The sequence below is a fragment of the Synchiropus splendidus genome, chromosome 3 (genome assembly GCF_027744825.2).
Source record: "Synchiropus splendidus isolate RoL2022-P1 chromosome 3, RoL_Sspl_1.0, whole genome shotgun sequence".
Taxonomy (NCBI): domain Eukaryota; kingdom Metazoa; phylum Chordata; class Actinopteri; order Syngnathiformes; family Callionymidae; genus Synchiropus; species Synchiropus splendidus.
Window position 1 is genome coordinate 23,495,620 of NC_071336.1, and position 14,471 is coordinate 23,510,090.

General features: G+C 38.8%; 1 protein-coding gene across 2 annotated transcripts in view; it reads left to right on the plus strand.

Moving 5' to 3' along the window:
* The window catches only part of stau2 (staufen double-stranded RNA binding protein 2), a 72,367-nt gene that overhangs the window by 15,212 nt on the left and 42,684 nt on the right, over positions 1-14,471 (plus strand). For both annotated transcript variants that reach the window (XR_008414149.1, XM_053859267.1), the window contains exons 6-10: positions 99-258; positions 3,265-3,372; positions 7,955-8,167; positions 9,026-9,163; positions 11,285-11,413. Coding sequence is in view for 1 of the 2 variants with exons in the window: in XM_053859267.1 (XP_053715242.1) it covers positions 99-258; positions 3,265-3,372; positions 7,955-8,167; positions 9,026-9,163; positions 11,285-11,413 (748 nt within the window). In the remaining variant the exon portion in view is untranslated. The remainder of the gene's footprint in view (positions 1-98; positions 259-3,264; positions 3,373-7,954; positions 8,168-9,025; positions 9,164-11,284; positions 11,414-14,471) is intronic.

The window sequence follows — 14,471 nt, forward strand, 5'->3', positions numbered from 1 at the left end:
AAAACGTTGCCAGCTACTGCTGGGTTTTGAGCTGAAGTTCGATGTTATATGTATGTATGTATATTTTTAATGCTTATGTTTTTTTTTTTTCTTCGCAGGTATCATTATCCTATTCCTAAGATCTTTTTTGTCCAGCTCTCTGTTGGAAGTCATGAGTTTATTGGAGAGGGACGCACGCGCCAAGCAGCCAGACACAATGCAGCCATGAAGGCTCTGCAAGCCCTCCGCAATGAACCCATCCCTGAGCGGCCGCCACAGGTACGTAAAAAACATTTAATATGGACACGATGACTGTTTGGGGCTTAGAAGGGAGTACATTTGTCTAAAAAAAAACAAAAACATTTGTCTCTGTCCATTCAGTCAAAAGCTCCCAAGCTTTTCAGGGAATAATAACAATAATAATAATAATAAAATTTATAAAAATACAATGTCAAATAAATTAGCGTCTTTGTGGAAGTTTGCACTCTGCCTGTACTTTTCTAGTTCATTTTTGTATTCAGTGGAGACTCCTTCTGATTTTCCCTGGGTCACATTCAAATTTCTGTTGGATCTGTAGTACTAGCTTAATTGGGTTTGACAGAACATACATTCCTGTCTTTTAAAATACCACTGGTTTAGGTTCTGCCAGATGACACAAAAGATTCAGGCTCCACCTGATGACGCTTTTTTTTTTCAGTCAAAGTCACGAATAGAGACGTCGTAAAACTTCAAAGAGTCATTGAAATGTTTGTCCATTTGAATTTCTGTTTTCAAAATACCAACAAGCTCTCGTTGTGTCAGTTACCTTTTGGTTTTGTCCACAATAAGTGAGCACTGAGAATACGTTGGTGTGATTTGACAGCACAAAATTGCAAGCTTGAAGGCATTTGCTTCTTTTTTTTTTCTATTCGCTGCATCATTGCTACTTACAAGAGCTTTCTTGCAAGAATATGAATCCTTGTCTCATCCTATCTTATCGTGTGCCAGCTGGGTTGTTTTAATAGGCGTAGACTGAATTGATTTGACTGTGAAGAGTGAAGTTTTGAAGAATTTGACAAGCAGTTTTTTTCCTTTTCATTTTCAGAATTAAAAAGAAAAAAGGAAATGCTGTATCCATGTCTTTTCATGAAAATTAATTCTTGCCGCTTCAATGTTGCCCGGAGTAATTAGGAGTTCAGAGTCTTGCACAACACAGCATGACCCTGCAGACATAAGAAATCAAAACTCTCCAATGCCGGCCAACTATTCGACTTGCTTCATCATGTGGCCTCCACACCACTCTTGTCATTTTTTTTTTTATATGCAAGAATATTTAGTATTGGTTACCTAGCGTGTTACCTAACCACCTCGGAAGACTTCACTTTTAATCAGCCCCCCTTTTTTAAAAGCCTCAGAGCTGGAGCAGCTTTTCGTAGTGATACTCTGCTTAGACAGTATTTCAGTTTTAATAAGGCGAATGCCTGGTCTGCTATCATTGGAAGGAATCTAAATCCTTGCAGGTTTAATTATTCTAATGTAAAACTTAAGCCCTGCTATCTTTCTGGTTTTAGTTTGTTCCAGTCAGGGATTTTCTTAATGCCACTGTACCTCTCCATAGTTACCCCTCAGGCATCGCGCCTAACTGTTGCTATCATCTCCCACCGGAAATCAAATTACCCCATATCCTTAGTGCCTGGCTTCAGCAGTGGTTATTCAAAACGCTTTGGCTCCTCTCAGTTGCCTGACTCGCTTTCTTGCGGCGTCTTCTTCCATAAATGAGGTCTTTGTTTGCTGATTCTTCTGTGTCTTGCTTTACAAATTACAGCACATTGTGTCTCCACTTCTGTCATTCTGTCTCCTCACAAGTGTGTGCACCTACATGCAGAAAAAAAGTGTCCATTTTCAACAAGTTGTCAAGACTTTGTTTTTTGCTGATGGCAGTAATGTAAATTAAGGTTTGCGTGTACAAGGAATTGAGTTAAACAAAGGTACAGGCCACCAATAAGTAGTGACAATAATCTAAAGTGAATTTCTTCGCGATTTTTGTGTTGTGTTGTGATCAGTTGTTGCCTGTTAATGCAGTTTTTAGCTACACATGCTAACCATACTGCCGACAAAGACTTGGTAACAAACGCTATATACTGACGCATCTTGTTCATGCATACAGCTTTCACAATGTATTCACACATCTATTTAAATATGAACACAAGAATTTTAAATCTGGGACAATTTAAAGCAAATAGATCCTTAGGTTTCTGTGCCTATTCTTTGTCTTCAATATATGCTTTTACATATGCATATTTTTTTGTCTAATGAGCACAATCTGCATGAGGAGGATTTGTCCATAATTTTCATACATTCCATGCATCAGTTTTTTTCTGTACTTCGCTATGAAAAGGTCTTGTCACCCAAGGTATTTTTTAAGAATTAGCATACGCCTCGATTCATCACTGTCACAGCAGGGTTAAAGTGCTTCGTCATTTTCTCATAGGTGTGCCAAAGCATTCACAAATGGTCCATCTTGTGCATTATTCATACCATTTCACTTCTATGAATTTGTTGGATCAAAGCAGTGAATAGAAAGGCTTGAATGTGCCTTGCTGGATCAGCCCCTCTGCCATCTTTTATTTTGTTTTTCTTTATTCAACCCAATTAATGGGAAAAATAACTTGCACACCAACATGAAACAATCTAATATCTGAAGTTGAACATTTCACTTCTTGGCAATCATGGAATACCCTGCTGAGTACCCAGCTAGACCTGATCTAGAGAAGATAAGGTAAATGCTAAGAAAACCCAAGTTTACCCTACGCAGTACTTCCTCTCGGCACACTACTCTCAACACAGTATTAAGCAGTGCATGAAAGAATCTAAATGGAATGGGTTAGTATTACGAGTGACAGGCAATACTTAACTCTCTTGCCAAAATTCTTCTTTGAGACCAGATGGTCACCAAAGTTAGACAATCAAAAGTGGATGTCTGTTATTTTCTTCAAAGAAATCCAGATGTTACTTCATAAATTGGTGCATATTATATTCATTGATGAATTTGTGGTTGTTTTGTCACGTTGTGGTGTGATCTTGGTTCCAATTTGGGATTCTTCCCACATCAAAAGACCTGAGTATTGTTTTTGTTCATGTGATCCTTAAAGGATTGGCATATCTTTCCTGGAATGGTGTTCAACTGGTTTCATAAGCATTGTTCAGTAATATAGCAAATATTGGTTGATGACTGGCTTACACAATAACCATGCACATTTATTCACATAACCTACTTTTTTTTAACTGTGCTCTCTATTCTGGCAGAGCCCTGAGGAAAATGAAGAAACGGAAGACGGTGCTGATGCAAGCAAATCGGAGATCAGTCTTGTCTATGAAATCGCCCTGAAGAGGAACCTGTCTGTTAACTTTGAGGTGAGTGAAACCTGGTTATTTTGGAAGCAAAATAAGTTTGGTCAATGTAAATCATGGGTTTCTGAAGCAGACATCTAATGCTGACGGTTTTAGGAGACAGTTTCACTTCATGTGATTTTGATTTCAGTTTAATAATTTGGCAACTAATCATCAAAGGCTTTCCTACATTCAGCTTGTGGGATAGTTGGGCATTGTGTTTGAATGCTAACTTGTGCCAACCCAACAGGTTGTGCACCAACTCTTCCAAGCATTGTGTGCTATGTTTTGTTTTATTTTACCAGATTTTTATTTCATAGTGTGGCAAACACTTACTTTAATGTATGATTTCTTTCACATTCATTTATTCAAATGTACATGAAACAAATTCTCCTCATCCAAAGGCAATAGATACAGCAGTGGAACTCAAACGCCCGTGTTTTCTTGTTCTCCATAATGGTGTTGTGTTGATCCTGGCAATTCCTTTGTGCCTCGAGATGAGTTGAAGCTGTTGATAATAAAATGTCCAGCAGCTGTATCAAGAATCAAGTGACTTCATTTGAAAACATTACACAGAAAAATGAAAGCAGCTGTTGTTCCCAGATCTCAGCTTAGCACATTTCCTGCAGTGCTACTTGTTCATGTGTAAAATGTTTACAAACCCTTTGAAACGACCAACAAATAAAAGCAATTTTTACTTCATGACATGAAATCTGCTTCAGAAATAAAATCCCATGCATGGTGCAGTAAATACCACATTGTAATGATGCACCTCTCGTGGACAAGGTGTTACGAGTGCGATGAGCAATATGACGTCACAATGTGACAGACAGCTGTCAAGTCTGGCTGTAGCGCAGCTACAAACCCGCCCACCTCCTAATTTGTGCAAGCCACATAAAGGAGGGTTCAAATGTGTCATCTGCATTGGATCGGATTTGCAATCCATGTATGGTTTAGTAAGTTAGTTTCACATTGTTGTCTTCTTCATTAACTGCACCCTTTATTGATTTTCATGTCAAGATTCCTGATAAAATGAACCTCAGCAAGGCCTTTGGTGAACTGCTGCTTGGTGGTGATTAAGCGCTTTGTAATTTCAACATCATTTACTTGACCAATACCCTGATGAGTGCCAAAGACAATGGGAGCTGTCTTTCCTCTGTGCACACGCCTTTCCTTGAAATGATTCTTTCCTGTGACATTATCTTGTAAAATCGTGTCCAGTGTGTTCGGATGTGGGCTGGTGAAGAAAGGTGGATGATGTCGGAAATCAGGTCCCAGGGAGCACTTATGACTGTTAGCATGACAAAGTTACACAGAGTTTGTCTTCCGTTTCCTTCCTAGCACTTCATTGCTCATCAGACCGTGCATGGCTGTTTTTCTTAGAACTACTGTTATTAATATCTGCGTACTAAATTTGGCTTGGCATGATTTTTAGACAGTCATGTTTTCCATGTCACCGGTAATGCTATTTCGAAGATTGGTGTTACAGGTTTTACTGCATTTCTCCAGGCTGCTTTTTCACACTTTCCCATTAGAAACTTTCTTTGTTATGGTTTTCAGATCCTTCTTATAGATTACAAGATCTTTGCACCATTCAATCCTGAGTTGGAACGCCATCTTTAGCTAAACACAGCAACGGTCGAATATGAAGAGATTTGATCAGCATATATGGCATTAAAAGGATAACAAAGACTAGAGCTGTGCCGTTTGTGAGATGGGCCAAATTATATTCGGTTGCTCAATGCAAAAATGTATTGACAGATTCCTGCTAAGACACAAGCTTAGCACACAAACAGGAAACATGTCTTCATAAAACACAGTAAAAAAAAAAGAATCCCTAAAATAAATCATATTATGTATGTTCATTTGAGATTAAGGTTGCTAGATACAATCCTAGTTTTGCTTTTGAGAAGACCCTGCCACTAATTTTCTTGCACATAGCTAAAATCATCTCATTCTTACACAAAGAGGATCCATCAGACTCTGCGAGTCGGTGTCTTCCTTTCCCATCACTCGGAAATGTTGCGGGTCATTAGCAGCCTCAAAGCCAGTTGTCTCATTTAATCCCCCGTCAGGCAGTATCAAGCAGATGTCAGCATCAAAGAGGAACCAATCTATAAATCTCATCTTGTGTGTTGGATTAGAGGCTCCTTTGCTGTGGCGGACACAGGAGTAGTATGGCCTGGGCCAAGAACCACCCATCTTACAAGAAGTGGATTCCCTCCGGGCTTGTCCATCCACTGCACTTCACAAAAGAACCTTTCTCTTATCCAGACCTTACTATTGTAATGTCCCGCTCCCAGAGCGTCCTCTTCCAGATTACCTGAGGTCTTGAATGCTTGTGTCCCTAGACTGCTCTGGGTATTAATGTCTGGATTAGAAGCCAACTAGACCGCCTGCCATGTAAAAGGAAAAAAAAAAAAAACAAGAGATGGAGATAAGATACAAGAAAAAAGCGTTTCCTACATAAAACCTGATCCTTGTCACTGGGTGGGAGACGGGTGTGTGGCTGTTTGTGTGTTCGTGCGTGTGTGTGTACATGTGTTTGTGTAACGAAGTGTTGAAATCCCATCCCTGTGGCACAGATTTTGTGTTGTCTGCCAAGACACTCTACTTCTCCTGTGCCGCCATCCAGGGCAGAGTGTCTGATGTGCTCATCAACCTTCCAGTCTTATTCAAGTGCTGTAGTTCTTACAATTAAAAATACCATCTCGCCAATACCGTGTTCTTTGTCATTGTCTTTGTTTTTCTTCTTTCATGTTGCCATCTTTTTCTCCTCCTCCTCCAGCTCTTACATTTTTGTCATATTTCTTCTGCTACTTCTTTCTCTACTTGATATACTAGTTCATCTTCTCCTTTGTCTTTGTCATTTATCTTTGTCTTAGTCTTCGTGTTCATTGTGTTCTCCTACTTTTTCTTTTTTTGTCTTTGCTCTTTGTCATCTTTCCCTCTTCTTCTTCATCTACTTGTTTGTGTTCTTGGTTATCTGCACTGTCTTCATCTTCTTTCTCTGCTGCATTGTCTATAGTCTTAATTATTTTAGTATTCTCCATTTTTCTTTCATCTCTGCTTTGTCTACTTTTCTTTTTGTTCATCGTTTCCCTCTTCATCTTTGTCTACTAATTCTTGTTGCTCTGTTTGAAATAACTGAAGAAAGCAGAGTTGGACACTCTACTGTGTTATACTGTTCCAGGTGTGTCAGTAGAAACTTAAAAATATAAATGATTACCAGTTGCTTAAAAAGACATGTTGTATGACATAAGTCTCCAGGACAGAAAGGGGAAGCTTAAAGTTATACTACCTCTTCACACGGAGTGTTGTAATGCTCAAGAAGTTGCCGTGTTCTATTTCCAGTTTACTGCGATGAGTGAGACCAGGACATCCCCTGGTGGAATTTTGGCACTCAAATTTGGATAGCTTGTGCTCCAAGACTCCCCTAAAGCACACATGCTTTCATACTGTACTCATTGTAGGGAATGCTGATGGATAAGCTCTAATTCCACTAACACTGGGTCAGTCATGTTTGTTTACACAGGTTACAGCGTGATAAAGTATGAGCTCTTGAATGCCATTTAAATGTGTCTCTTTATTATCTAACTCTACTGGATTCAAGCAAGTGCTCTTGTCTTCATAAATAATCCTATCATCCCACTGGTAAATATTGTGTTTTCGGTCATGTTGTTTAACTGCCATTAAATGGCAAGTAACCATTTGTATTATGATCATTATGTCTTATGATTCGCCAAGCATGCAAGATGGATTGTGGAGTTTATTCTTGCATTTGAGTGTGTAATTTATTACAGTAATGCTAGTAGGAGCAAGACAGCAGCTTTTCTTTCAGAAATGCGTGTTTCAGGGAGACTTACCACTTTGTGGCGACTGAAACAAAAGCACCTGTTTTTGCTTGGCTCACCTGAAATTGGGCTCTGATGTGGGACGGGTGTAAGTGATGTGAATGGTATGAGTTTCGAGAGAATCCACTTTTCAGCTGGCAGATGAAGTTGTGAGTAAAATCACTTATTGTAAAGACTAGTCATGTGGGAAACGGAATACTCATTCGTGTTTGTATTTTTTTTTTCACATGTATGGGAGCGCCCCACCTGCTGCACACACACTCATGCACACACTCAGAAATTGTGCTTGACTTCACAGGAAGTCATTGTGATTGCAGAAGCATGACCTAACACCAGCCGGTGTTTGTTTAAAATCTCCCAGGTGACCGAAGTCTAGAGGAAGGAAACTTAGCCTTTATCGCTTGAGACCGTCATGTTACTCTTCAAATGTGCCTCTCACGTCACTGTGTGTGTGATTTGTATATGTATATAGTACACGTGGGTGGGTAGCTGCCTGACCATCGAAAGCAGATGTTTTAGACCACCTGCTGAAGACATCTTGTAGATTACGCAGCACACAGTGCCTCACATGCATATCATGTGCTGTAGACATCAACACCCACTTTCACCTGCCACCACAGTGTACATAGCATGGTAAACCTGGTTCACATGGAATGATTTATTCGTCCTTTAACACCGAAACCTGTTCTGGATTAACCATAGATGATTTCATTTGCATCACACTTTTATTTGTTCCTGTGTAATGCTTCTAGGTGTTAAAAGAGAGTGGGCCGCCTCATATGAAAAGCTTCCTCACCCGAGTCACCGTAGGAGAATTTTCTGCAGAAGGGGAGGGCAACAGTAAAAAGCTGTCGAAGAAGCGTGCTGCCTTGTCCGTCCTGCAAGACTTGAAGAAGCTGCCATTCATTCCTGCTGTGGACAAGCCCAAGACACACTATAAGAAACGCACCAAGACCATCCTTAAGGTATTTTCAATGCACTGGAACTGTGGTCACCAACATTTTTTAACTAGGATGTTTCTAGCATTTCAAGATCTACCAGTTCACTTTGTCATCAATGATGTATTTGCAACGCACACACCAAACTGGTAAAGCCACATATAATAGGAATAATAGAAACAATACAAATAAACTGTATAATATTAAGTGAGATGATGAAATATGACAACAAATACATTTGTAGCAACAATGGTGGCTGACCTTCACTGAAGTGAGAGAGGTGGGCCGCGAGATGCTGAACAGAACTGGCCCTCTCAGTGCACTCCTGGTTGAAATTGAAGACAATAAACATATTATTGCTAGGGATGCGTACAGCTTTTTTGTGACCTAGAACAGGGTGTCGAACTCGAGCACAAACTGGGTCAAAACTTTGGAAGCAGCCACAGTAGTGGTACAATGTAAATCTCTGTTTTTAATTACTTTTGGATGAAACAGTCTTTGACTCAATAAACATTATTTGTAACTTTAAAACTTTACCTTTCATCTATCTTTGACTGCATCATTTAATTTAGTTTTGAGGAATTTATTGACCAATCTTCAACAGTCAAAGTCTTGTCTTACTTCATGAGACCTTCATTTTCAGATTTTGTTACATTTACATTTTGGGATTGTATATATTTGATGCATCATCATTATCCATTGTTAAAGATGGAGAATTGTATTTTGAAGTTAAAATGTTCACATTACTGTGCAGCCTCCCTGTCAAAAACACCCCTGAATGGAGAGAACCCTGACTATACTATGCTATACTGTACTATAGATTACGGAAGCCTTTTTAGCTACATTGATATTTTGTTTGATAGTGCTAATTTATTTGCTCCTCAGACTGGGCCAGACTATGGTCAGGGCATGAACCCCATCAGCCGACTGGCCCAGATCCAGCAGGCCAAAAAAGAAAAGGAACCTGAGTACCTGCTGCTTTCAGAGCGAGGTTTGCCACGACGAAGGGAATTCATCATGCAGGTAAAACAGTACAGGCTTTTCTAAGTTCTTGTGTAACTGTGTACTTTGTTTACCCTACTTTAAGTCTTGACAAAAAGCAATTCGTGTGAGGACCATATGACATTGTTGGGACATTTGGCTGGTCCCCGTGTGGTTAAGCCTCAATTTGAGAATGAAGACATTAAAATAACTGGGTCATTATACTTGGGTCTAAATTTGGTTAAGACTTGGTTAAGGTTAGCTATGTGTTTAGGATATTTGGATTTAGAATGAGAGGCGGGAGAAAGCATCATGGGGATGAGAATGTGTGTGTATTGATGTATCTGTATAACCAAGTGCTTGCATGTCTTTATATAACGGGACTATTTACTTAAGAAGGGTGTTTTTGAGTCTAATCTTTATTTAGCTTGAAATATTTCCACCCTCCATTGTTCAAATGGGATATTATTCATCCTTTGTCCCAACATTGTAGTCCCATTGTAGGAAAGTGATTTTTCCTTTAGTTTGGTTCCAGCAATATAAATACAAAGACACATTGAGCCTTGACGCCCTCATACTCAGATATACATTTATATTTATTCTATTACATTGCTGATATTAACCTTAAGAAATTATGGGTGTCAAATTATCGTGTTAATGGCGGTTATTAATTGCAGACATAATTGGCCCTTTTTCCATCAAGCTTTGTCATCATCAATGGTTATGTCCTCTGTTGTTATTTCTGCACTTTGCTTTTGTGCTTTTCTGCTTTATCATACTTTTTCATTTATTTAATCATTTGAAACAACAAGCAACTGGATCAGTTCACTGTTCAGTATTGTTGTTGCTCAGAAATCTGCTCTTATTGTTTTATTATGTGTGAACACTTTAGACAGGCCTCTCATTTGATTTATTTTGCATTGAAGAACAAAGCAATATTCCCCCTGGCACACATAACTAGAGGTATGTGTTCATGTTTGGAACTCCACCTGCTCATGTTTAAAAAAAAAATATATATATATATATATATTTATAACTTTTAAAAGCTTTTTTGTGATACTGTATGTCACAATAATATGAATTGAACTGAAAATGCCACAAGTTGAAGTGTTTTCTCATCAATAGTAATTGAGTTTAAATAAGATTTTTATTAGCTTAACTAATTATTTATTAGTTAGTTAATCACAGTTTTAAAATTGCCAGACAGTGCTATTAAAAACATGATTGATCGCAGTGCACATTTGGACAGCAGGTTGCGACCTGTTATTCTGTATCTCACTCACTTGCTGTGTGAAGAAAAAGCCCTGATGCTCTGTGATAGTGACAAGTAGTGCAAAAGGTTTGTGGATTCAGATGGTATTTGAGGAGGCCACCAAACTTAAATCATCTAGTCATTCTCCCACTTTCATCATTTCTTGAAAATTTGAATGAAATCCGTTCATTCAACAGTGAGATAAGCGCTGACAATCATATGACCTCCTTGGTGCAGTTGATATTTTTGTGTTTTTCTGACAACTATGTCTTTGTCTTGTCCCACATAATCCTCCTCTTTCAAAACTTGAACTCTCTCTGCATCCAGGAGTAATTCGGCCTTACCTTTTCCGCGCACCCCTTTGATACACACATCCGTCTCTGAAAATGCATGTCTGTTCCCTTTTGTGCTGTCCGCTCGCTCTTCTAAAATTTCCACATTGTTTCTCTTTTGTGAGCAAGAGGGCTGAGATGAGTCTCTGTTGGCCTTTCCTTTGTCAGAACTCATCACCGGGTACAATAAATGTTCCGTCCTGTCTCACTAATCCTCTGCGTCTGTAAAATTGAAATATTAGATCCATTGTGATTGTTGAAGCTCATGTTTTGCATCCATCTTGCATGTCTAAATACACACTTGATTTGCATGTTCGAGTACAATGACAACTTTGGCTCGCGGATGTTCGTGCTGCATAATTGTCTCTTTCGATGACAGAACAAATTCAGAAATGACTGCTCGTAAGTGCTTACTTTTATAAGTGTATTCCTGTTATCCTTGCCCAGTGAGTGGTGAGAGTGACAGTGTTGAAAGCAATAGAACGACTGTTTGGATCACATGTGGGAGTATGTCTGCGATCAGAATTCTGAAAGCTGTCTTTTTCTTGAACATGTCCTTGTGTCTCTTTGTTCATTCAGGTAAAGGTGAATAATGAGGTAGCCACGGGAACAGGACCTAACAAGAAGGTGGCCAAGCGGAACGCTGCGGAGGCGATGCTGCTGCAACTGGGTTACAAGGCATCAACAGTCACTCACAGTCCCACTGAGGTACAAAGACACCGCCTGCTCTGTCCTCTGAAAGCCCTAAGAATGAGTGACCTTTAAATTAATGACTGCTGCATTCTCACTGGAGGCTGATGTTGCTTCTAGGTGCGCCTTGGGTTCTCTACCTTTCTGCTTTCCTGATTGTCATACGTCATTATTGTTCTGTCAACTGCTGCTTTTAAAAACACCTTCATATTGAAGACATTGTCATATTTTAATTATACTGCATTTTGATTTTGCAATTAAGTGCAAATAGAGATTAACAAGGCAGGAAAGTAAGACAGGCAGTGACACACAATTTGACCCATTTCTAATTTCAACCATTTCATGCATGACTTAATCTGGCCTACTTCAAATTTTTCAATGATGTTTTTATTGTTACTTTTGAAGAGTGTTCATTTGAAAGAAAATTTGGGGTTTCTTTTCTTCTTATGCTTTTTTTCCCCTCAAATCTCATAGTCTTTGTGTAGTTTTAGTTGACATAATAATCCCTGCATAGGAAGTCTCCTTTGTCTCCACTGCCCTTCATAACAACCAATGTTATTTTGAACCAACTGGTGTGTTCAGATGGGAATAAAATGGCTAGGAACCTGAGAAGTTGGGTCAAGCTCACAATCTATTCGTATTCGACTTTCTCATCTGCAAAATTCATCAGCCAATGCACACACTTGTTACGTGCCTGATGTATTCATCTTTACAATCTTCTTTGACTCCTCCTCATAAAAGTTGTTGCATGCTTGATTGTTGAATCACAGCAAGTACTTTCAGTAGGGCAACAAATGCTTTCAGAATATCAATGCGACTTGTCATTTTGCTTGTGTGTACTTGTCCAACTGAGTACCGGTCGTACTTTTTAAATATGTGATGAAACGTAGGTTTCTTCTTTAACAAAGAGATCATTATTCTGAAGGCATAGCGGTTCTCATTTAAGCCATGGCAGGGCACCACAATCGTAACAGAAAACCCATCCTCCATCAGCCATGTTGCTTTTGACTTTTACATTTTTGTGTTGATACATGTGATGCATTAGAGTCTTACAAAATCTGTGTACTATGATGTATCCAACTGACTAAAAGCATTCAAGGTTGTTCTGCTGTTGAGGGTTCTAATAGAAATGACAACAATTTCAGCCTTGAAATGGACAATTTCTGAGGAAAAACACCGGACAAACACGTTAAATTTTGTCGACTTATGGTGCCATTCGGAATGGCATATAATTCAGTTGGATGTGGGCAGGACGAAAGTAGGAACATACTGTATCTTCCTTATTAGAATAAATTCCCCATGTTCCTTAGAAAACTGGCGGACGGTTTAATGACTCATTCACATGCACACTGAGATGGTCTATATAAGAGATCTGTCCTCTGGTATTCTGACCACACTCGCAGAGCTCCAGGGATGATGCTGCCAGTCAATAGGTCCCTTTACTGCGGAAGGATTACATGGATACATCGATTTTCCTTCTTTCACGTTGTCTGGCTTCTCTGTGTAGAACTGCCGGGCATTTTTTTAAGAGTACTGATATCCAGGTGAAGCTCTGTACTCCTGTGCTTTCATCGTCAACTAGTTACGTAATCTGTAGCTGACACTGTTGTGTTTTGCAAGCAATCATTGATGACCATCATTTTCTACCCTTCAATGATTTTCAAGCTCAAGTGAGCAGAGCTAGATTGAGATGATGTTACATAACTGAGCTCACTGGAGAGCATTCATCATCCCCCCTGATGTCTCATTAGTTTGATATGTTCTTCTGCATATTTTCCGTGCAGGCAGATATAGTGTGCGACTCGATGATGACACAAAGCTCTTATCTGAAGGACTGTGGTTTGTAGAATTAATGAAGCCCAATGCTTGGATTTTTATGTTGTTGGAAATGGCAGTAGTGTATGTGGCTGTTCAGTTCCTTAATTTATTTTTTTATTTTTCATCTCTACATTTCAATATGTTGAAAAAAATTGTAGAAATTTATGGAACCATTGAGAGTGCACATCCAACCACTTCACGTTTACTGTCAAGATGGGTGAAGAGTCATATTTCCCAACTTGATTCAATTCAAATTTCATTTGGTTTCGGATATTTCTGTCACAATAAGGTCGGAGGCTTTCTTGGAGAATTGATGTACAAGAACCTTCCAGCTTGGTTGCCTTCTGGTTCAAACTGCTGTGTGCTGTGGAAAAGGCATTTTAAATAAATGATTCTGGATGAATCAGTATTAGGCCATGCATAGGAAATTATTCAGATTCAGACGAGTTGATGTTGAATTAGTGCAGTGGGGAAGCCATGTGATCTGTACTCACTTCAGCAGCTCCAGTGAATATGGACTCGTAGAATCTGACAAAAACACGCTTCTTCATTAAGCAGTTTAAAAAAAAATAACTATGCTCCATGAAGTCCACAATTGACTCACATGAACGCACTTCCTGATGTCAAGCAGCTTCCTGTCACGAACCAAACAGATGTAGTCCACACTTATTGTTGTTGTTAAAGGACCTGAGACTACTCCTGAATACGCCGTGTCAGAGAGGACTGAAATAGTCCAAGTCATTATTATTTATTTCTACTTTTTTTTTACAGTTCTTTTTAGGTTGATTTAGCTCCATTTTAGATCATTCATGCCTTGTATTTATTAGTGATAATTCGCAACTCAGTAGGTTTTAACTTACTAACATTTTGTAGATTTTGTGATACAATTTATTTATTAATATGACAGTACAATAACTTGAACCTTGTATTATCTCATATCCTTTTAAGACTTTAAATATTTTAAACATTTGAATCTCAGAATTGAACAACTATTATCATTATGTTAACACTGTAGATAAATCTTAAACCATGGGTTAACGTTCGTGGTCTCCTTCAAAACCCAACCTTACTTACGTGGGTAGGAACCAGTTCTCAGAGAACTTAATACATTTTCAAACAACACATATGAATATTTTACTTACATTGGGTGCCACATTGCATGAAAATGAAAATCACAAATATACCAAAATATTTTTTCATTAAAAAAAAAAATCAGTTTTTCGTTTTATGCAGCATCATTTTTGGAAATGTTTGTGTA